The sequence below is a fragment of the Neocloeon triangulifer genome, unplaced genomic scaffold, assembly GCF_031216515.1.
Source record: "Neocloeon triangulifer isolate White Clay Creek 2 clone unplaced genomic scaffold, ASM3121651v1 ptg000003l, whole genome shotgun sequence".
NCBI classification, from domain to species: Eukaryota; Metazoa; Arthropoda; class Insecta; order Ephemeroptera; family Baetidae; genus Neocloeon; species Neocloeon triangulifer.
In genome coordinates, this window is record NW_026775546.1 from 6825756 (window position 1) to 6846624 (window position 20869).

At 34.9% G+C, this 20869-nt stretch overlaps 3 protein-coding genes across 4 annotated transcripts in view; 1 reads left to right on the forward strand and 2 right to left on the reverse strand.

Moving 5' to 3' along the window:
• The window catches only part of LOC132193254 (tRNA dimethylallyltransferase), a 94852-nt gene extending 76434 nt beyond the window's left edge, over positions 1–18418 (forward strand). Inside the window, exons 5-7 of the mRNA XM_059613809.1 lie at positions 4938–5056; positions 17666–17876; positions 17928–18418. Coding sequence (XP_059469792.1) covers positions 4938–5056; positions 17666–17876; positions 17928–18266 — 669 coding nt within the window. The 3' untranslated portion in view covers positions 18267–18418. The remainder of the gene's footprint in view (positions 1–4937; positions 5057–17665; positions 17877–17927) is intronic.
• Positions 18330–20202, reverse strand: LOC132193255 (dimethyladenosine transferase 1, mitochondrial). Its single transcript, XM_059613810.1, has 5 exons — positions 19912–20202; positions 19660–19859; positions 18912–19069; positions 18709–18862; positions 18330–18657 (listed from the first exon to the last, which is right to left on the reverse strand). The coding sequence occupies exons 1-5, from the start codon at positions 20200–20202 to the stop codon at positions 18411–18413; spliced, it is 1050 nt and encodes a 349-aa protein (XP_059469793.1). The 3' UTR covers positions 18330–18410.
• A 36-nt stretch (positions 20203–20238) lies between these two features.
• Positions 20239–20816, reverse strand: LOC132193257 (cytochrome c oxidase assembly factor 3, mitochondrial). Of its 2 annotated transcripts, none has more exons than XM_059613813.1 (2): positions 20693–20816; positions 20239–20518 (listed from the first exon to the last, which is right to left on the reverse strand). In XM_059613813.1, exon 2 carries the CDS (start codon positions 20500–20502, stop codon positions 20239–20241), a length of 264 nt encoding a protein of 87 aa, XP_059469796.1. In that variant the 5' UTR covers positions 20503–20518; positions 20693–20816. The 2 variants fall into 2 exon arrangements, with proteins under 2 accessions (XP_059469796.1, XP_059469795.1); XM_059613812.1 differs by having other exon boundaries at positions 20689–20816.
• Between the last annotated feature and the right edge of the window lie 53 nt (positions 20817–20869).

A 20869-nucleotide genomic window follows, 5' to 3' on the forward strand; every position in this document is an offset into this window, starting at 1 on the left:
CAAATTTATTTATTGGATATCAGACGTCTTTATTATTATATGCATGATCACAATTTTTCGCTTAGTTCTTTGTTGAAATATACGTTAAGAGCTGAACACAAAAAGCACCAACGCTGTGAAGACTTCCTTCTATTTATTTTCATGAGCGACCGTTTGTTTTTTCTTGCTCTCACCTCATTTGCACTTGTCGGCCTGCAATCGGCGCGAACAATCGCTTCTCAGGTGCCGTATGTTCGTTCGTTCATCAAAGTGCACGACCTGCTCACGGCGGTGGTTGAGAGGAGGCTGGTAAAAGGAGAATGACACGGCCACAATGGACCATCCGAGCGAGCATCAACGAATCCCTTTTTATGAATGATTGTGCTCCACTCATTCTTCTTATCGCCTCCGGATGTTGTGAAAAAAGAGCGAAATTCGTTGCTGGCTGCGCGAGTTGGGGCCTCGCGCAAAAAAGGAATGAAAAAAAAATAACACACGCGATGCTTCGCCCGTCTCGTCTTTCTGTCAACCGAGAGAGAGTATCGTTCGTTTATTTGCTCTGCTTGAATGAATCTCAAGTGTCTGTTTGAGAGAGCGACAAAGTAGCATCAACACACGCATTTTATGACACCTCCCGCGAACGTGCAGGGGCCCAGCACCGTTTTATCAAATGAGGTCGTAAAATCTCGATCGGAAACCGTAATCGGGTTTTATTGAAAAATAAGCCACTCCACAGCAAAACAAACGATTTGAAAAAGCTCTCTCGACGGGCCTGTTTAATGTTTAAGCAAATAATCCGGCGCCTGATTATTTGATAAACGATCAGAGTTCTAGGGATTTCGACGGAAAACAAATTTTTGGCGTTTGAATCGGAGCTTCTGCTAATTAGCACCTTTGATAGCAAAAAATCTGCGAGTGACGTCAGAAATTTAAAGTGGATGCTTACAATAGTTGATAGAAATAATTTAGATAATTTGAATCATTTATGAGGCACAGACTGAATTAAATTTTTTATAAATCGGACATAAATTTTATTTTTAAAATTCACGGCGTTTCTCATTAGCTCTGTGAAATTTGATATTATAAGATTGAAATTTCTAAATTTGAATTTTCTATACATTTTTAGTTCTGATGTAATAACTTTGGCGAAGTTGTTAATGCAAATGTAATTAATGGAAAAGAAAAAAAGTAAATATGAAGTTTGTATGGAGATGCAACTAAAATTGGCCCGTGGCCCAATATCTTTCAATTTCATGTGCAATTAAAATTTTAAATTGTGTCATTTTAGCGCCATTTTTCCAATAAAAATTTTCCGCAGAGGCAGCGTCAAACTATGAGTGAGATGATTTTTCTTTGAAACAAGACACAAGTCCAACCTAATTTTATATGTTAATAAAGAAAGATTCTTTCTAATTCATGTAACCTTAAAAACAATTTAAAAAAATTTTTTTTGGAAGATTTTTAGTTTTAATTAAATTTTATACCGCTTTCAATTATTCATGATAACTTTATTATTTCAATGGTTGTAGATTGTCTAGTAGAGAGCCTTCATTGATTATTTCATTTCGCAGGTGTCAAATTTGCATGGATTCAGTTTCGCCAACTGCTTTGTTAGCTTTGTGCAAATCTACTCCAATGTCGCTGACTGTGCACATTCCACACAATGTTCGACGCTTCCTCTCAATGGAGCAAACAAATATTTGGTTTGAAAAAATTCATTAATTAACGTGGGACTTTCCTTATGCAAATCAACCGGGAAAATAAAGGATTTGCCGCTTTCTTGGTCAAAATTGTGCAAATATTAGAAATGCTGCAGGAACAAAGTGATAATTGAAACAAGTACTATTGTCTATAGGTATGGATTCTCGGAAACGTTGAGGAAAAGGCACGTGGCCAAATGCATAATATGTATTCCACCTGTATATTTGCCCATCGTACTTTCCTCTTGCTGTTCGTTGAACTTTTCAAATTGTGTCACGCTGATTAATTCCAGAACCGTGTCATTTGTTGACATCACTTCCCTAATTATCTTCCGGTTTGGGATAAAATAGCTCTGATGGTTTTCCAATTCAAAAATTAAAATTAAGAAGTATTAAAAATAAGAAGTTGCACTGATAACAATTATGTTTTACCAATGAGATAAATTGTACATATTCTTTTACCTTCCAATAATATTATAAGTAATAATGAAAACCAACAGATTTTATTGTAAAAAATTAAAAAGATTCAAAGGAATTACATTTTTTAAACCACATACCAAAAATAAAATTAATAATAAAAATAATTATATATTTTCATGAATTAAATTAAATTAAGAATAAAAATTATTTCTTTTGAAATAAAATGGGTTTAAAAATTAAAAATTAATTTATCTTATTGAGGAAGTTGGAATGTTCGAATGTGTCAAATCATATTATGCATTATGAAAATAAGATTGTAGATCTCGGTCGGTCGTGATTGTGGAACAACAAAGACTTGATCGGCGGGCGACTTGTGTGATCCGTCGCTGTGATTCTTCCTTTGTGTTTCTCTCTCGCCGTTTCGCAATCGCGTCTCTCCAATATTATTATGTACAGCTGGGCGCAGTGCATCCAGCGAGAAACAGCAACGTCACACTTGTAAAAAATATATAACACAAAAAACAACATGGCATATAACGTTAGGGGCCACTCGTAGCGCGTGCGAAGGTCGGGAGAGCAGCGGTGCCAGAAGAAAGGGAAACCCGCATTTTGGAGGGAAACTTAAGACTTTTGAAAGTAATTTATTATGCACACTACTGACCGCCCTTGCAGGTGTCAATTAAGATAGCATGGAAAAACGGAAAAGATAAGGATGTAACTTTTCATTTTGCATTTCCTGGAATTTTTCCATCCTTCCAAACCATAATAAAGATTGCTGATTTTTATTCACAGAAAGCTGAAAGTTTCTCCATAAATTAAGTAAAATAAAAATAATGAAAAAAATGGGGAGAAAAATAAAATATATGATAATGTTTTTTTGGTATTTGATTTATTAAAAAAATTGATATTTTTATTGAATATTCTTGAAATTTTGTATTCCTCATTCATAATTTAATAAAAAATTGCTACTATCGAAATTCTTTAAAATTAAATTACATTTGATTTATTGAAATTGACCTCTGACAATCAGTAGCATGTCTGGATCAGCAACATTGAGATGTTTTGCCAAGCATTATCAAGGCAGTGCTAAGTCCTTTTTGCGCATTTGCATCACTCAATACATTGAATGGTCAAATGGCACCTCGAATGATTTTTCGCAGCACTGCATATAAGTCTTATCACTCATGGCCTAATTTTATGATGGGTCGCACAGATCAAGGGTTGAGCCGGTCAAAAAATTGATAACTTGTCGCCCGCCTTATGCAACAACTCGCAAATAATTTGAATGAAAATCAGAAATGATATAATCCGACTGATTTTTGACGGTCATTCACGCAAATTCACAACCTTTGACTTGCAAAAATTTTTTGCAAGCTGATAACGCGGCTAAGAGGGTCACTTTTTCCCTCTTTCTCTTTGATAATTACTCTGTCTCATTATTGGACATATCTTTATATTTACACATTAAAAAAATCTTTTGATCTTTTCAATGGAAATAAAAATGACATTAAATTGAAAATTTATTAAATATTTAATAAATTAATTGTAAATTACAGGTAATAAATTTTTTTCATGATTTTTAATTAATGTAACTATTTTAGGAGTGTCCAAAGATTTTCTTTTGAGCCCTACGCGTACAACCTTTTTCCTGACTTATTCTATTTGATTGCAGCCGGCGGCTGCTTTGGACTTCCTGCGATAAATCGCGGCCAATTGGCTCCTTTGACAATTTAAAGGCCCTCGGTCATCTCATCATTGCCATTGATGAGCGATATATTGTTATTATTATGGGATCCAGTTCACTCACAGCACGACCGACGCCGCTTGCATTCAGCCGCGTAATCTGATTCCAGACGCGCTGTTTGCGCTGCATCAATATTATTCGTTTTTATCACGAGAAACGGCGGCAAATAAATATGTAAATTCTATTGCCCGCCGTGAGTGTTTGTGTTTGGTTTGTTATCTCGGAGACAAATTCAAAAATTAGTTGCACCACTATGGGAAAGAGCCTGTTGTGTTTTTCGTCTGATGAATAACGAATTTGACTCCGTCCAATAGACTTAAATTGACTAAATCACATAAATTAGCCATCATAGATCGCTGAACTACAACTTCCCTTTTAAATGGAATCAATTCTCTGAATTATATCCTAAACACAGGAATGTTATGGAGATGATAATGTCTTTTGGCAATATTAGTTTTATTTCCTTGCTCTGTGTTTGCTATTTTCCATGATTGCTTTGTATTAAATCAGTTTCAAAGTCATTTTATTTTAAATTAAAAAAAATGGCTAAGTTTCATTTAAGAATAAAATATGTGGTAAAGATATAGATTGCTCTGTAAATTATTGAAATTAATTGAAGAAAAAAATATCAAAATTGATAGATACATGATGATTTTATAATAAATAGGATGCAGATTAAAGATGATTTTCCATACTTTACAAGAAAACAATAAATTCTCCTCTCCATGTGACTAAATTGAGAAAATTAATTATATTTCATTTCAACTTATTTAATTTAGAATCAAAATAAATAAATGTTAATATTTTGAAATGGAATGGTAAAAATATATCACTTATTTTTCAATTGTCGGTGATGGAATATTTAATCGCCAGGGCCGCAGCCAAAGTGAAAATTTAAATTTAAAAAGAATCGTACTTTTTACAGAAAATAGTGAATCAATAATTGAAAAAATTACTAAATTTACTACCACTTGAAAGAACGAAATTTAAATTATTAATTCACCCATTGCCTTTTTACAATTATAATAATATTATATAATTAATCTTTAATTTTATAAATGTCGTTAAAGATGAATAATTTGTGCTTTTTCCAGGGTATTCTTGACGAGGACCTGGACAAGAGAGTGGACGAAATGTTGGAGAAGGGTTTGCTGAATGAGTTGCTTCAATTCCACTCCGAGTACAACGCCGAGCGACTCGCTACTTCTGAAACGTAAGTGTCGTTGCACATTTTTGCGCCCCTGTGCCATATTGAATTCGTCTTCACTTATGTGCAGATTAGTTTTACTTTTTTTGCTCATTTCTGGGTAGGAAGTGCACAAGAAAGTGCAGCCGCTCAAAGCCGCATCCAGCCCACTTGGTCGGCTTCCGCGAAAATTGAGCGCTGGCTAATTTAATATTTTAATAATTCGCCGCTCCATCGAGTTAAGGCGATAAGCTGTCTGCAGACACAGCCGCGGATAATTAAATTAGCGCAACTTTCAAGATTTTTGGCTCGCATAATGTGCCGCTCGCTCAGCACGCGTCTCATCAATCAATGCCAGTGGCGCGAATTACGTCTCGGTATTTATACTTTGACAGGCAATTCATACTGATTAAAAATTTCGTCTTGGTATAAGAGATAAAATCACACAAGGTTTTGTACAAAATAAATGCACCTCGGGTGTAAAAGAATATAAATTACCAACATTCAAAATTAAAAATCTTATCCGTTTAAAACAAAATTTTGATTGCAGAAGTTGCTGCTTAAGGATATGTTCAGGAATTAATAATATGGACGTAATCCTCATTGGATATTTTTATTAAAAAAAAAAAATAAAACTATTGGAATCATCACAAATTAACAAAATTAATTTTTGATCAATTACTTATATTAATTTCTAACTGACAAAATTGACCAGATTTTCCAAGTTCGATCAAATTTAAAAAAAAAAATGCTTACTATTTTTGCACAACAATGCAAAAATAAATGTCAAATTTTATATTCTTGAATAAGCTTTTTGAAGTTTGAAGTTCATAGTGTGTAAAACTTGGTGGGACAATAATTATTTCAGGTTTTCAGAACCTGTAAAGATTTAATCATGCAACATGTTAAACTTGTTATTTAAAACCAGCCAGCAAATGAACTGAACTGAGCGATCATAAAAAAAATTAGCACGATGTAATAATATCTTAATTTTGATTATTTAACGGGAAAATTCATGAGACAGTGCTTTTCGTATAATTTTATTTTTCGAAACATCAGGACAAATTAAAATTCAAGTTTTTAATTAATTGTACTTAATTGATTAAATATCAAATAGACTAGATTGTTTCATTCAAATTTCTCTAACCTTCATGAATTAAACTTCAAATAAAATGATGATCTTGAATAATTCCAACGTTTAAAGTTATTTCCATACAAAAGTACAGTCGGATACATTTCAAATGGAATAATCTTGAATATTAAATAATAAAACAGGAAAATCTTCTAAAATTTAATACATATTTTAAAACACTTAAAAAACAAAGAGCTTCCTTCCATAGAAAATAATTTTAAAATTTAACTTGCATTCTTTAAAAAGTGATTGTTAAAAAATTAACAATTTTTAAATAATTATCATTAGTAAATTGTTCAACGGACAAACTGAATAACACTTTTTTTCGCCGTTTAGTACTATAAAGTTGCCTGCGTGTTTGTCACGAATTACTGCTAAAACATGACTTTAGACGTTTATCAAGCAATTAAAAAAGTAAAACAATACATTTTTTGATGGAAAGCGGAAGCCGTAATAAACCCACCCGACGCTGCATGGAGCGTTTTTGTTTGCCTTTTCCTTAACGCCGGCCAGGAGAATTATTGCTCATTCTAAACACAACATTTGTCGCGCCATTATATTAAAAGTCAGATAAGTCGGCGGCCATAAATAAAAGCAACGCCGGGGACACGCGGAATCCATTGTTGCACTGTTTATTGCCATGCGGCGTGGATGCTGGCTGGGCTGCGAGAGCACGTCCTTCTCATACATACTCCGGAGAGAGGAAGGTAATCTCATCGCGGGTTGTACCTGATTTTACACACAAGAATGCACCGGCACGACCTGCCAGACACGAAAAATTATTTCTCTCCCGCCGCGGTGCGTGGGAATTTCGCGAAAATAAATTGCGCTTCGATAAATTAAGTACGACTATATGTAGACGAGAGTGACGAGGGGTTCCGAAAGAGCGTGGGTGGATTGGCAAAAGCACATTATTTCCACGGCGTATTGAAAGGTGTAATGAGAAAAAAGGAGCTTTTCAATGCCTTCCTAAAAGTTCACTGCACGCGAAATTATTGAAGCTTCAAGCTGATTCTTTACAATTTATTGAAATGTTTACCTTGAATATAACAAAAGTGAGAGTTTGATTTTATCTAGTTCAAATCCAATATTTTAAAATCAGTTTGTTTATGTAACATTGAAAAGCAAATTATTTTTATGGACAAGTAGAAAATGTTCAAATTACGTAATAACTTTGATTGTTTTTATAGAAATAACCTAAAATAAATTATGTTACATTCAATAAAAGAATATAAAATTTACTTGTTTCTGTAACCAAACAATGATCATGAAAAAATTTAGGATATTATTTATTTTAAAAAACTGCACTTTTGATTTGAAGCTTGTTACTAAAATTTAATCCCTATAATAATTTTGCGAAATTTCCACCCACCATATAATCACATATAATGATAAATAAATTCTCGTCAAAGCAAAGGAGTTTTTTTCAGGAGTTGCAAAAATATTAAGTTGATTTTTATTTATTATCTTCTGTTTATAAATCTATGTCAATGAGCTTAAGCAACCCGTGAGATTAATTTTCCCCTTACCTTTTTTGGCAATTAAATGCCCACGCCTCTCGAGCATCTTCCTTCTTTTTTTTCTTCACCCAGCCAGACCCTGGGTGGACAACTTTATTTAAATGTCCCTGGCTATGATTTAAAACAAGGCGTCGAATCCGTCTGGGGAGCGGATTAAAGAAAAGCCAGTTCTTTATTCCTTTCTCAATTTCACGCTGCTCCGTTTGCACTGGCTCGAGTTTCTTAAACTTTAAACTGCAAGCCACGCACTCAATCCCAATCTGCAATCGCCTGCAATTTCTCAACCGTGCAGAAAAAAATAAAATGCAAATCATTTTCACCTGATTTTGCGGAAAACGCTTGAAACTTCCTCTCCCATATTTTTTAAACCAACACCCGCAGTGTTTGTTTTCGTCAAGCTCGGCGGAAAAATGACCATGGGAAATCTCTATTTCCTTTTTCCTGACGTGTTTTACACGGCACGAGTCTCCGGGGGAAAACGCGTTGTGCATTTCGAGAGAAAAAAGCTTGCCTGCCTCGGCAATAAATAAAAAACTCTGCTGCTTGCAAGTTTTTCGAGGAATTTCAACGATCGGCAAAAACCGCCGAGCAGAACCGGCAAGGACGCTGCTGCCGGATCAGCACGCATATTTGCATGCTTAATTGAATTCGCCAGAGTGAACTTTGAAATTTGCCCGACAGTTGAAGCGCAACTGATTGTGAGAGGAGTTTCGGCGCAGAAAGTTATAAGTGGATTTTTTATTCCAAACAATAAATAATTATAAAAGTTGAATTAAAATTAGAAAGGAAGATAATAAGAAATAAGCTAAAAGGAAATCTAATCAATATTTTCAATAATTAACCACACAAATCAGCATGAATTGGAGTTACTGAAAATTTTGAATCAAAACCACATTTAAAATACATTTTGAGAAAAATTAACGAAAAATCTCTCAAACAATAATAATTATTTTTAAAGCACTTATATTGGTAGTCTTTGAATCTAATTTTGGTTAATTTTTCTAATTGTTTTCCAAAAAAATTATATCGTTGTAAATACTTGATCTCACTATGTCAAATGGATTCCTCATAAATAGGGGCAAAATAATTTAGTAAAAGAATATAAAATGTTATCTGCATTTACCAAATTCCACTTTTATTTTGTGTATTAAAAAACAACAAAGTATTATTAATATTAAATTATCTCTAAATAAGTCAATGTTAAATTTAGGCTTATTTTTAGCAAACAAAGAAATCTTCACTCATTCAAAATATTGCCTTCCAGGCCAATGCCAAACAGGTTCATCGGCACAAACATTCCAACGCCCAAGTTGCTCCACTCGGCAAATAATTTTTGATAATGCCAACGGACCTCTTTTCTATTTTCTACGACAGCATTCGGAAAACAATCTATTTTTAATGTTGACCTTGGGCCAGACACAGGCGGGTGGCCGATCGCACTCAGCCAGCTGTAATTGTTGCAAATTTCGTTCCGCTCGGATTCGCCAGTGAGCACCAGGATGAAGATTTTGCGACGGCGAGACTGAAGAAAGTACAAGTTGTGGTTTTGACCTTGAAATTCTCATTCTCTCCAATCTTGATGTCATCCATGCACTCGGATTTCGACGACGACGGTGACAAATTCCAAGTCGTTCCATGGGTCAGAAAAAAAAACTAATCGACTTGTTAAAAAAAAACATGAATTTTTAATTGGAGGAAATAAATATAAAAGTGAGGAATTCATTTCGGTTTCGAATTCGTGGAGCAAAACGAAATCAGCGATACCTTTCAAGCTCGACTGCGCACGTGTCTGAAAGTATTAAAATTTAATCATTCAAGACGGGAAGTTTGAATTCAAAAATAAAAAGTGTACTTCTTAATGAAGGCCGACGATTCCCTCAATCGTCACGTTCTTACTTAACTAGACAGCTTTAGTGACCCCGTGTCGGCCCGAGCATGTTTGCAAATCACTTTGCAACAATAATCACGATAATCATCATCATCATCTGCTCGCTCTTGCAGACGTTTAAATCCCCGCCGACCGACCGACCGGCAGCAGCCGCTGCTGTCAAAGGAATTCCTCCAAGGAGAGAATGAGAATCTGAAAGACGCAAACGCTAATTCGCAGCTTGCGTTTTGTGTTTGCGAACTTGGCCGTGCGTCAGAACTCTTTCAAAAACGCACTGTTGTTTATTTAAAAAAAAAAAAAAAAAAAAAATGAAACTAATTTGATGTATCAAAAATTAATTTTGGCAAATATTTAAATTGAAAGTTAATTAATTTATTTTTCCATGACTGGTTTCATTTTTCTTGAATTATAATTAAAATGGAATTTAGATGCTAAAAATGAAAAATGTAATTATTGCCGAATTGTCAAATTTCTTATTTAACAGAGAATAAATTATTGTTTTGTCTAATTTATTAAGAATTCTGAAAAATTCAATTGATTATTCCAATTGAATGTTTTGATTTTGAGCACTTTCAAGAACTTTCAATGTTAATGTATTATTTTTTTCTTCTAAAATTATGTGTTTGATTCATGCTTTTTCACACGCATGCTTTTGGTATTTTTTTTTCCTTTTTTTCTGCCGTGGAATGCGTCTGTGGCGCTTGATTGCAGCCTGTGGATTAATATATAATTATTTTGCAATAAACACATTTTTTTTTTATTCAAATTAGCTGCCCGCCGAGAGCGCGAGCGCGGCTCAAACTGGAGCGGCCATTCTTCGGCCATAAAAGGCAAATTCGGAGAGTGCGGCGGGGAAAAAAATTAACAATTTTTATTAATTTATTGTTTTATGGGTGGGCCGAGGGGCGCGATCGAATAAATGAAACGATCAAAGTGAAAACGAGCGGGCAGGCGTGGACGACGACACCGCGCGCCTTCCATTCCCGGCACCGAAAGGAATAATAAAGTCACTCCTCATAAGACCAACAAGTTGAAAATCTCAAGGCCTCACATGCTAAAAGCAAAGCAAGCATTGACCGAGCTCAAGGTAAACTTTTGCCATGCCAGCGCACGCCGACGGAAAGAGGCGCACCAAGAAAGTCAAAACTTTGCAGAGGAAACTTCCAGAACAATTTAATTAATTCAGGTTGATTTTATACAATTTAAAAATAGTAGAAGTATTTTGAAAAAAATTCAGACTTTTGCTATACATAGCTATAAATTTATGTTATTTTGATAGGAGCACCAACCAAAAATATCTTACCTGGAAACTAATTTGCAAAACGGATGTTGGTGGTGTCTTCTTTTTCGGTTAGGGTGTCACTAAGGAGCTTGAGACGCGTGTTGTGAATTTTTATGATTTGGGTCAGCAGATACTTCCGTTTTTTGCAACACAAACAATAACATTGGAATAAGCAAAATAAAAATTATAGGACTTTATTCAATCATTTTGACTGTTGTTGCTTTAAAAAAAAGACAAAAGAAATTAATTTAAGCTTTTCTTTTTCTTTAAAAGTTTAAAATTCATTGTAAATATTTATATCCGGCCACTCTTTGGTGTGAAACTGCTGCTTGTACTCATATAGTTTGTGAGTTTAAGGCTTTTTTTCCATACAAAAAGCACCTTTGCTCTAATAATTATTATTCTGCTTTTAGCCGGTTTTGTGATTTTAAAACGTTTTGTTAATGGACGCTTGTAATGTGTCCAAAATTTTATGTTGGGTCGCCATAAGTTTAGTGAATCGCCACTGTGAGTGGCACGAGCGAGTTGACAATATTAACGCACTTAGCCACCACTTCCGGAAATGCGGAAAACGACATGACGACGAGCACCTGCGACGCTCATGATAAGAAATCGTGCTTTTGTCTACCTCGAGAGATGCCATCGCATTGTTGCGTGCTTAGTTGATTTTCTTTTTACTGCTTTCCTCAATTTTGAGATACACTTTAACATAATATGTACTTTAATTTTGTAATATGAGTTAACATATAATTTTTATAATTATAAGCGGGTAATTTTTTTTAATATTGTGTGAATTTTTTATTAGTCATATAATTAATAGTTATGTATAAGATCGGGTTTTGAATTAAAAAAAAATTGCTTTTACTTTTCTTATAATTAGGAACACTTTCCCGCTAAATATCTAATTTTAAATAATCTAATTTTGTATTTTGGTAATTTTTGCTCCTTCGTTCATTTTAGTTTGACTCTGCTAATTTAACAAAGTGCAAGAGAAATTAAAATTTGTTATTTAAAATTACAAGCTTGGAGAAGTTTAAACAAATAGGTTTTCAAAACTTAACTTTGAAAATAATTTAAAATAAATTGATATTTTAATGCAAGGTAGATATAAATTCCACCAATTAAATTTTGAATGAATTTCAATATCATTCTTATCGGCAAACATCATCACGCCAGCCCGAGAATAAACAGGATGGGATGACGATACACGTAATAATAAGAACGTCGGCTCTGCCAGACATACAAATGACCGCATTAAATCACCTCCCTTTCTCACAATCCAATATATACACAAACCCTGGCAGCCAATCGACCTGGCGTATTTCGCGTCTGCCGCGTAAATGCGAAACAAAACACGTCGCGTGAATTCTCGAAAAATTCCAATAAATATAAATTTTAAAATAGGCAAGTAATTTTGTTCTTGGATGACCTTCGGAGCGCATTTCGCACGTGCATCCTGAGAGCGAGATCAGCGGCGCTCGATTCTTTCTTTGATTCAAAGCGCCACCTGTGCGGCCGAATTCATTAATCGCCAGCACCGGTGATAAATTAATCTGACGTTTTAGCAGCAGGAAAGAAAACAGGCTTGTTCGCCTCCGCGGACAGGTGGAGTATCGTCAGGTAAAAAGCAGATGCTCAAAATGCGATGTTCGCACGACGTTATCACTTAAGCTCATCTCATATCATTTTTTTCCTAAAAATTTCACAAGCAAATTTTTTGCAAAGTTAATTACAAATCGCTTTAAAATTAAATAAATTTTATTTTAATTTTGTTATATTCAAATTCATTTTTTTTTAATATAAAAGCTTCAAAATTTAATGAATGATTCACTAGAAATTTACACACTTTAATAGGTGGTTTAAATATATTAATACCCGCGTTTTAAGTAGAAAAATATTAAAATTTTTTATTTAAACGACGTTAATAAAATAAGAAGTTTCTGAAGTTGTTTGAAACAATTTGCGCTGTTATAAAGGAGAGAAAAAAATTGGTAGAGTTTTTTCATCAAAGTAAAAAAAAAAAAAATTAGTTTTCATATTGATAAAAGTTGTACACAAATAATTTCAACTACAATAATTAAAATATTTTTTCAACAATTATTTTTGGTTTAATGTTAATAATTGTTATTGAGAAACTTTTTTCAGTCATTGATTTATCTTTACCAGTTTAAAAATTCCTAATTTGAAAAGTACTTCCTATTCCAATCAGTGCTTGGTTATAAAAAGACCAATTTTCTTGTGCCCCCCTTTCATCAGTAAATCTGCTAATTTGAAACTATTTCTATAATTAGAATTATTAGAAAAACTCTCGTCCACGCATTATGTAGTTTGTTTACCACAATTAAGTCCAGTTATAGGTTATATAGCCCCGTCCTTGAAGAGATATTGCACCAAAAATAGACTCATCTTCTGCCGAAGCACGCACCTAATGGTTTTATTACACGAGCCGCTCTCTCGCCGTTTTTCCTCGGACTAAAAACATAATAGGCCCGAATCTGATACACACAAGCTCTCTTTCTCAAGAAGCGTGTTGACAAACAACCGAACAAAAAGAGGCCTCTCTCATAAACTGATACACCTCTTCATCAAAAGCGGCTCAAAATGGGCGGCAGTTGTAAAATAATAATAATAATATACAAAAAAAAAAAAATTAAATGCAAAAGGAAAACAAAGAGAGAAGCGATTTTCGGCGGGGGTTTGTTTGAAGGAGGAATTCCGAACCCTTCACATTCCTCCCCGACCGGTCCATTCACCCTTTCACGATTTTATCCAGCTACCTGGTGGAGTCGTCCTGGAGACGCCGCCGCCTCTCGTGCCCTGAGGGCGACCTGAAAAAAAATTAATGGCCCGCTCGGGCTTCTGCCGACGGCACCTTCCTTTCGGTGCTGGGGCAGGTGCTATTTATTAATAATGACTCGAAGGCACCTGGCCATTGTTGGACGAGCCTGCAGAAATCTAGAAATTTTCATATATTTTGATCGGTAAATAATCGAATAGAAGCTTTAGAAATTTTCTATTTGGTACGTCTTTGGTGGTGCTGGTTGACCCTCATAACGACTTTTCTATATGGGTAGCAATGCTTTTAATTATTTTTGATGGTGATGGCGATTCCCGCATCGTTTTGGATTATGTGATTATGTCACCTTTAATTCTAATGTATTCACTGAATATGGAAATTTTTATATTTTTGTTAGAAAATTAAGATGTTATTAGTAGGAAATATTTCATTTTTATTTCTTTATTTTAGCATCGATCCGTTACAAAATTGGTTTGTCAAAACTTAAAAAAAAATGTATATATATAATAAAAGCAATAATTAGTTATTGATTAAAGATGGAGCTGAATGGGTTGAATAATAAAAGCTCATTGTTTGGAAAAAAAAACTTCATAAATTATTGGTTTTCAATCGGCGAAAAAACTTCAACATCCTCATGATGTGACGTATCTTATTTATTTATTCTCCATTCAACAACGCAACATCTTAAATCAAATCCAAATTTAAAAATAATAATAATATAGAAGTAAAAAATACTTTTATTGATGTCAATCAACTGAAAAATATCATTCTATTAAGGCAAATTTTTTATTATTATTTAAATTAAATTGTAAAACTCCCAGCAATAATGACCCTCCACACACACACACACACACACACACACACACACACACACACACACACACACACACACACACACACACACACACATACACACACAAAGATAGTATACTAATTAGAACAAAAACACATATGCACACCAACAACAATTTGCAGAAAAACACTTTCGTTGTATCACAATTTACTTACATTAAAAAAAAATTCCAAAAATTATATTCTCATATATGCGTCTCACAATCAGAAGCTTTGTGTTGTCAAAAATTGACTTTTGATTTTTATTTAATATCTAAATTTATTTCTAGCTTTGAAATATTTTTGCTCATATTTATCAATATTGCATAATTGAATTATTATTTTTTATTATGTTATATTTTGGCAGTTTCAAATATGAAATAATTTGTTAAGTTTAATTATCTTATTGTTAATATCTTTGAATCCAAATTACAATTTAATTATCACTATTAAAATGCCAAGCATTTTTCTTTCTTTGAATTAATTGAATCCAAGAAGATACAAAGCAGCAATTGTTATTCTCCTTTCAAAAATAATTAGCAAAGTAGCAGGTGGTGCAGCTGCTGGACTAGAGCATATTTTGATTAATTCGCGAGCCGCGGGTCTTGCGCACCATAGACATTCCGCACCAAGACTTTAGTCGCTTGCGTGCCTGCGTCGGTAATTACGGTCTTACCCTTTCTTTCGCTAGCCTAGACCGAGGTAATGCCTCGGACGACACCTGCTGATTTCCTGGCCGCCGTTTTAATGCTCCGCAGGTGCAATCTGACTCACTCTACCTCCCTGGCAGCACCTGCCACCACACTCGGCGCTTCTGCTGACCTTAGCTGGACATGCACTTGCCGCTTTTTCCTCACAGGTGATTCTTCCTTGCAGCCGTCTTTCAATTTTTCCCTCTTAATTTCCCCCCGAATGCAAATTAAGGCGTCGGACACGTCAAGTCGGACATTTGTTTTAAGCATCAAAACCAAAACGAATGCTGCTCTCTAAGTATACAAATAAGTATTATTTCTTCTTATCTGGGTGCGTTTTCGTGTCTCGCCCTAGGGCTTCTCTTTGGGCAGGCACGTGCAGCAACTTGTTGCCTCTAACAATGATGGATGATTAGAATTGCATAAAAAACATAAAATGACTTTATTCGTCGTGCATAAATTGTTCATATTTAGTTAATTTCTATGAGACTAATTAAATTTTTGAAATAAAAGTAAAGCCAAATTATTTAAAACAGTATTTGTAACTTCAATGAAGAATATAATCTAATGTAACTAGAACAAAATGTTTTGGTTCACAATCACTGCTAAAATCTAGAAATTTTATTAAAAATCGACACTTGATTTTTAAACTTCTTGTGCTTAAAAGTTGTTTCTACTGGGGAGAAACAAATATGAATAAAATAAGTCATTTTCTGATTTAATTAAAATATATTTTGTGAATTTTATACATCATGCAATTTGTTAGAAAGCTATATTTTCATAAAATAATTTTAATATAATCCTAACAATGAAATATTGATTTAGTCACATTGCAAAGGATCCGCAATCTATCCCATTATTAAAGATTTTCACAATATACAATATACAAAATTTAGGGGAAAAACTTTGATGAAAAATATGCCTGAATAAACTGATTAAAATTATATTTTTCCAAAATTTGAAAGATAAATTTTATACCCTCTCAATTCTTCTTCCTCTGTTATCAAAACCTCTGCATAGAGAGTATTGAGAATATAGATCTATCTAAATTTAAAAAAAAATGATAGATTTTTTCAACTTCAATGTGAAGTGAGCAAGACCGGCGAGTTTTAACATTTTATTCGCTATTAATTCCCCTGAGCTAAGAATAGAAACGTGATAAATATTCCGGCGGTGCAAGTGTCATGGACGAGCGTCGTTCCTCTCATTCTCTCACTTAATTGACCTAATTGCAGTCACGGTCGGCAAACAAACGGACGAGAATGCTCATTCTCACTTTCAGCGCATGAATTACGAGAGAGACGGCGCCCTGCACAAACCACCAATTAATTGCACTTCCCTCGCCTCTCTCTGTGGAACACGTTGTGATTTATCTCTTTATAAGAGCGTCGTAATTTGAATGTCAATATTTGTCTGATTTATTATAGTAAGACAGCACACCGTGAAATGGAACCGGAGAATGAAATTATTATATTTACGCAGCTCCCTGTGCAAATATGCAATAAAATTTCAATTTAATTTATTCTTCTGCTATAATTTACGATCGGAGCCACAATTATTATGAACATAAGAAATTTAAAACGACTTACTTACATTAATTTAAAGCAAGCCAAGATGATTGCCTGCTATATTTTATAATAAAAACAAAAAAATAATTACAAGAGAATGGAAAAGGCTATGAAAAAATAACAGAATTCCTTATTATTTCTTAACTCGTTTTAACGCAGTTTTTTCAATCGTCTCTAAATTTTAGTTAAATTTATCTCCAAATTATAAAAATTAATTTTTATTCCAAAATTTTCAAAAATGCCAGAAAGCGCAAATTGGTCTTCTGCGGTACGGTGCGTGACCAACGGTGCCCGCAGACAGGTATCGTTTTAGTCCCCGAGGGAGGAATCCAAAACCGCAAGTTTTGACGAAAGCGAGAGGTCCCATTCTTTTCTGCCCAAAACAGCAAACTTGAATGGAAAAAAAATATATACCTTGTCTTTTATGACAACGATTTAAATACAATGACTGAAAGAGTGCATGCCGAGTGCACTCCTGCTCTCCACGCTCGCAGTCACTGTTTGAATGAACGAAGGCAGACAGTGGAATATCAGGTGTCCATATCTGTGAATGACACCAAGTGCGAGTGTGAGATGCAGCCAGGTCGCGCCAGATAATGCCTACATACACATAAGCGACTGCAGGAAAATGATGGGACGTGATTGAATTACGATTTGCACGCACCGAGAGAGACACTCTCAACTTCTTTTCTTCAGCCGGATGACAATTCCTGTCTCACTTTGCTGCTCGTCCAGCGAAACTAGAGCTCAGAACTCTCTTGTTTGTTGCATTTATTTTCTCACGGCTAATAAAAATTCAATAACAAGGAATTGTTTAAATGCAAATAAAATAATTACCAGGAAATTTGGTCACTTTTTTAAATTTAACTTTTTTTCGTTATAAATTGATATATAAAAAATAAATTTTCTTTTTGGTATTGTTCCAGAGAGCCTGATTACACAAAGGGAATATTCCAAAGCATCGGCTTCAAGGAATTCCACCCCTACCTAGTCATGGACGAATCGGAAAGACAAACCGAGGAAAGCAAGAAACTTCTACAAAAATGCATTTGCGATATGAAAATGGCCACAAGAAGGTACGCTCGGAGACAAGTGAAGTGGGTCAACAGTCGCTTCCTCAGCAGCATTCACAGAATGGTAAAATAATAGCACTGTATTAAATCTTTGTTTAATTATTTATAATTTCAGACACCCAAGTTTGTGCCGTTGACATTGAAAAGTGCTAGTAATTGGGAGGCAGAAATTCTAGAGCCAGCTGCAGTTTCCGTACAAAAATTACTTGACGGGGAAATCGTTATAGCCACCCCTTCGGAGCAGCTACCAGACAAGCAATTAAAAGAGAGAAAAGAGACTGAGCCATGTCGGGAGTTTTGCGAAAGTTGCCAGAGATTGTTCGTCATCAAGAGCCAGTGGGAAGACCACATGAAATCCAAAAAGCACAAACGAAGAGTCGATTCGTTAAATAAACAATCAGTCAAAAAGAGGAAACTTTGTAGTGAGACAGAGTCGGATGATCTCCAAAAATAAAATTTGAGACTGATAGAAATTAAAAGTAAAATCCGAAGTTTTTAAAAATAAAAACACTAAAGCTGAATTTATTTATGTTTAATTATTATTAGGCAACTGAAATTCTTTCTACAAATAAAATTATCGATATCACTCATTTCCCCACTACCCGGTCAGAATTTCATTTTCAAGCACTCTGCTATTCCATTCTGGTTCATTTCTGTCAGGCACCGATGCTCTGAAGTTGTACTCGAAGAGCCCTTCAATTTTTTGACATGTCTCCCAGTAGATTGAAGCCATGTCAGAAAATTCCTCCATAGTCAACTGGAACGGTCTGCGAGTGGGATCAACATGAATCTTCTTAAGAAGCTCACCAGCCAACGTATGTCGCAAAGATTCGGGAAATAGCCGTCTAAGATTTAAAATTTTGTCAAAACAATTTTAGTTTTCAAAATTGACTTACTTGAATGGGATTATGCAGTATTTTTGCCTCATACAGAAAACAGTCCTTGTGACCTTTTCAAACACTTTAAATGGCACTGCAACTGAGGGCACAGATTTGGGCACCATGTGAACGACTCCAACATCCACATCAGGCTTCGGAACAAAACTGGATCCTGCAATGAAATAATTAGCAAGTTAAGATAAAATAGGAAAACAATGTACCCTTGATTAAAAACTTCAGCTCCACATCGCAGTATGCCTGACTCATCAGTGACAGCCGACACCTCTGTTTATCTCGTTCCAGGGCAACAATTCGCTCAGCCACTTCTTTTTGAAAGGTCAAAGTGAGAGGTACTCTTCCGTAGGTCCAGACGTTTTGCCTGAAATTTTTTTTAATAAATTGCAATATTTTTTTTATATGGAGAGAATCCTTAAATTTTCTAAGGATAATTTACATTGAAAGATTTTTTAATAACGTTTCGACTAACATGACAATTTCTAATTTAATATTTGATCCATGAATATTATTAATATCAATATAATGTTAAATTTTATTCATAATTTAAGCACTTGGATTGAACATTCAGCTTTTTCATACAATTTGTTAATTATACATTTCAGGAATCACAACCTTTTGCTGCATTAGTAAAAGTTAATGAATTTAATCGAATAAAAATAATGGTTTCTGGGTTTTATAATTCAATTAATTACAGTAAATTTAAAAAAAAAAAATTAATTCCAAGGTTCGCGCACCACAACAATGGAACACATTAAGATTATTTTAACAGCGTTACAGCCTAATGAATGGTGGAAACAAATTTAAACCCAACCAGAACCCTCAGCATCAATCAAAATTTGCTCTAATTGTTGTGATGAGTAGACCTTGGTTCAGCAAAGAACGGCTAAGTTTCTAAAAGAGGTCCCAAAGGGAAAATGTATTCAGTAAAATCTGCCTCATTCATCTCCCTACCTCTCACTTATATCCATTAGCCACCTAATGATCAGCGGAGTTGAAACGCTGAACGGAAGATTGCCAATTATATTGATGGGAGGTGGTTTGTGAGCCCAGTCTTGCGCTCTCAGCTCTTCAGGAAACATTTTACTCATGTTGAAACTCAAAACATCTCCGAGATGAATGTCCAGCCTATTTCCACTGGCACTGGCGAGAATCTGCGGAGTTTGAAAATTAACTTTCAACCTTTTTTATCATAACTTATCATACCTCAAGAGTTGGTAAAAATCTTTTATCCTTTTCGATGACCACCAATCTCTCAATCCCAGCATTGAAGATGGATCTCGTAATTGGACCTGGGCCAGGCCCCACCTCGCAAACATGCGCTCCTCGGAGTTTTTTCCCACCGGCAGCTCGTACTATTTTATCAGTAATTCTAGGATCTAACAAAAAGTTTTGCGACAGCTGCTTTTTGGCCCTGAGACCAAACAGGTTGATCAAGTCCCTGACCGTTGGCAGAGGCGGCAGTCGCATCGCCGCTACCTTTTGCACGGTTTGCATGGTGATGAAAATTAAAGTCTGTTATAAAAATGAAAACTACTGGGCACTGTTCTCGCGGGCTGGCTCGTTGAAGTCGTCCAGGAAGCTCTCCTGACGTACGGACAGCATCGAGTAGGCGTAGATGCTGAAGACGGCAGTGCCGAGCAGTCCGGCCGTCCACAAATTTCGGACACGGAGTTTGCGGAGTTTTTCAACCCTCTCGCGGTTCTTCTCCTCGATCAGACGAATGTACTGCAGCTGCGACTCGTTTGGCTTTTCCTTGCTGAAGTCAACCTTTGGCATCAAATCTTCCTTGCCCATAATTACAATAATATGCCTGGAAATTTAAGGAAAATTTAAGAATCAAATGAATAAATCTGAGCGTTGGCCGCATGTTTTTTTTAGGAAGTTACGTCATACAATATTGCGTGTAAATTGCCAGTTTTATATGATTTTTTAGGGAAAAATAAAAGGAAAATAATCGGATATTATTATTGAAAACCTTACAAACTTTTAATGAGCCGGAAAAGTGAGAAAATCCAAAAGTTCTTAGAGTGTGGTCATGGCCTGCAGAGATTTTTGCACGAACTATGGTCCCGCGCTCTGATTGGCTAAAGAAATGATCAAAATCTCTCTTAACCAATGAGAAAGTGAAAAACAAATGAAAAGCGACGAGCGATATTAAGTG

Excerpts from the sequence above, each read along its gene's own strand:
- LOC132193255 (XM_059613810.1), bottom strand. The coding sequence starts at position 20,202 with ATGCAAACCGTGCAAAAGGTAGCGGCGATGCGACTGCCGCCTCTGCCA. Across the intron at positions 19,860-19,911 it reads GATTTTTACCAACTCTTGAG|ATTCTCGCCAGTGCCAGTGG; the intron begins GTATGATAAGTT and ends CAAACTCCGCAG. Across the intron at positions 19,070-19,659 it reads CTAATGGATATAAGTGAGAG|GCAAAACGTCTGGACCTACG; the intron begins GTAGGGAGATGA and ends AAAAAATTTCAG.
- LOC132193257 (XM_059613813.1), bottom strand. The coding sequence starts at position 20,502 with ATGGGCAAGGAAGATTTGATGCCAAAGGTTGACTTCAGCAAGGAAAAG.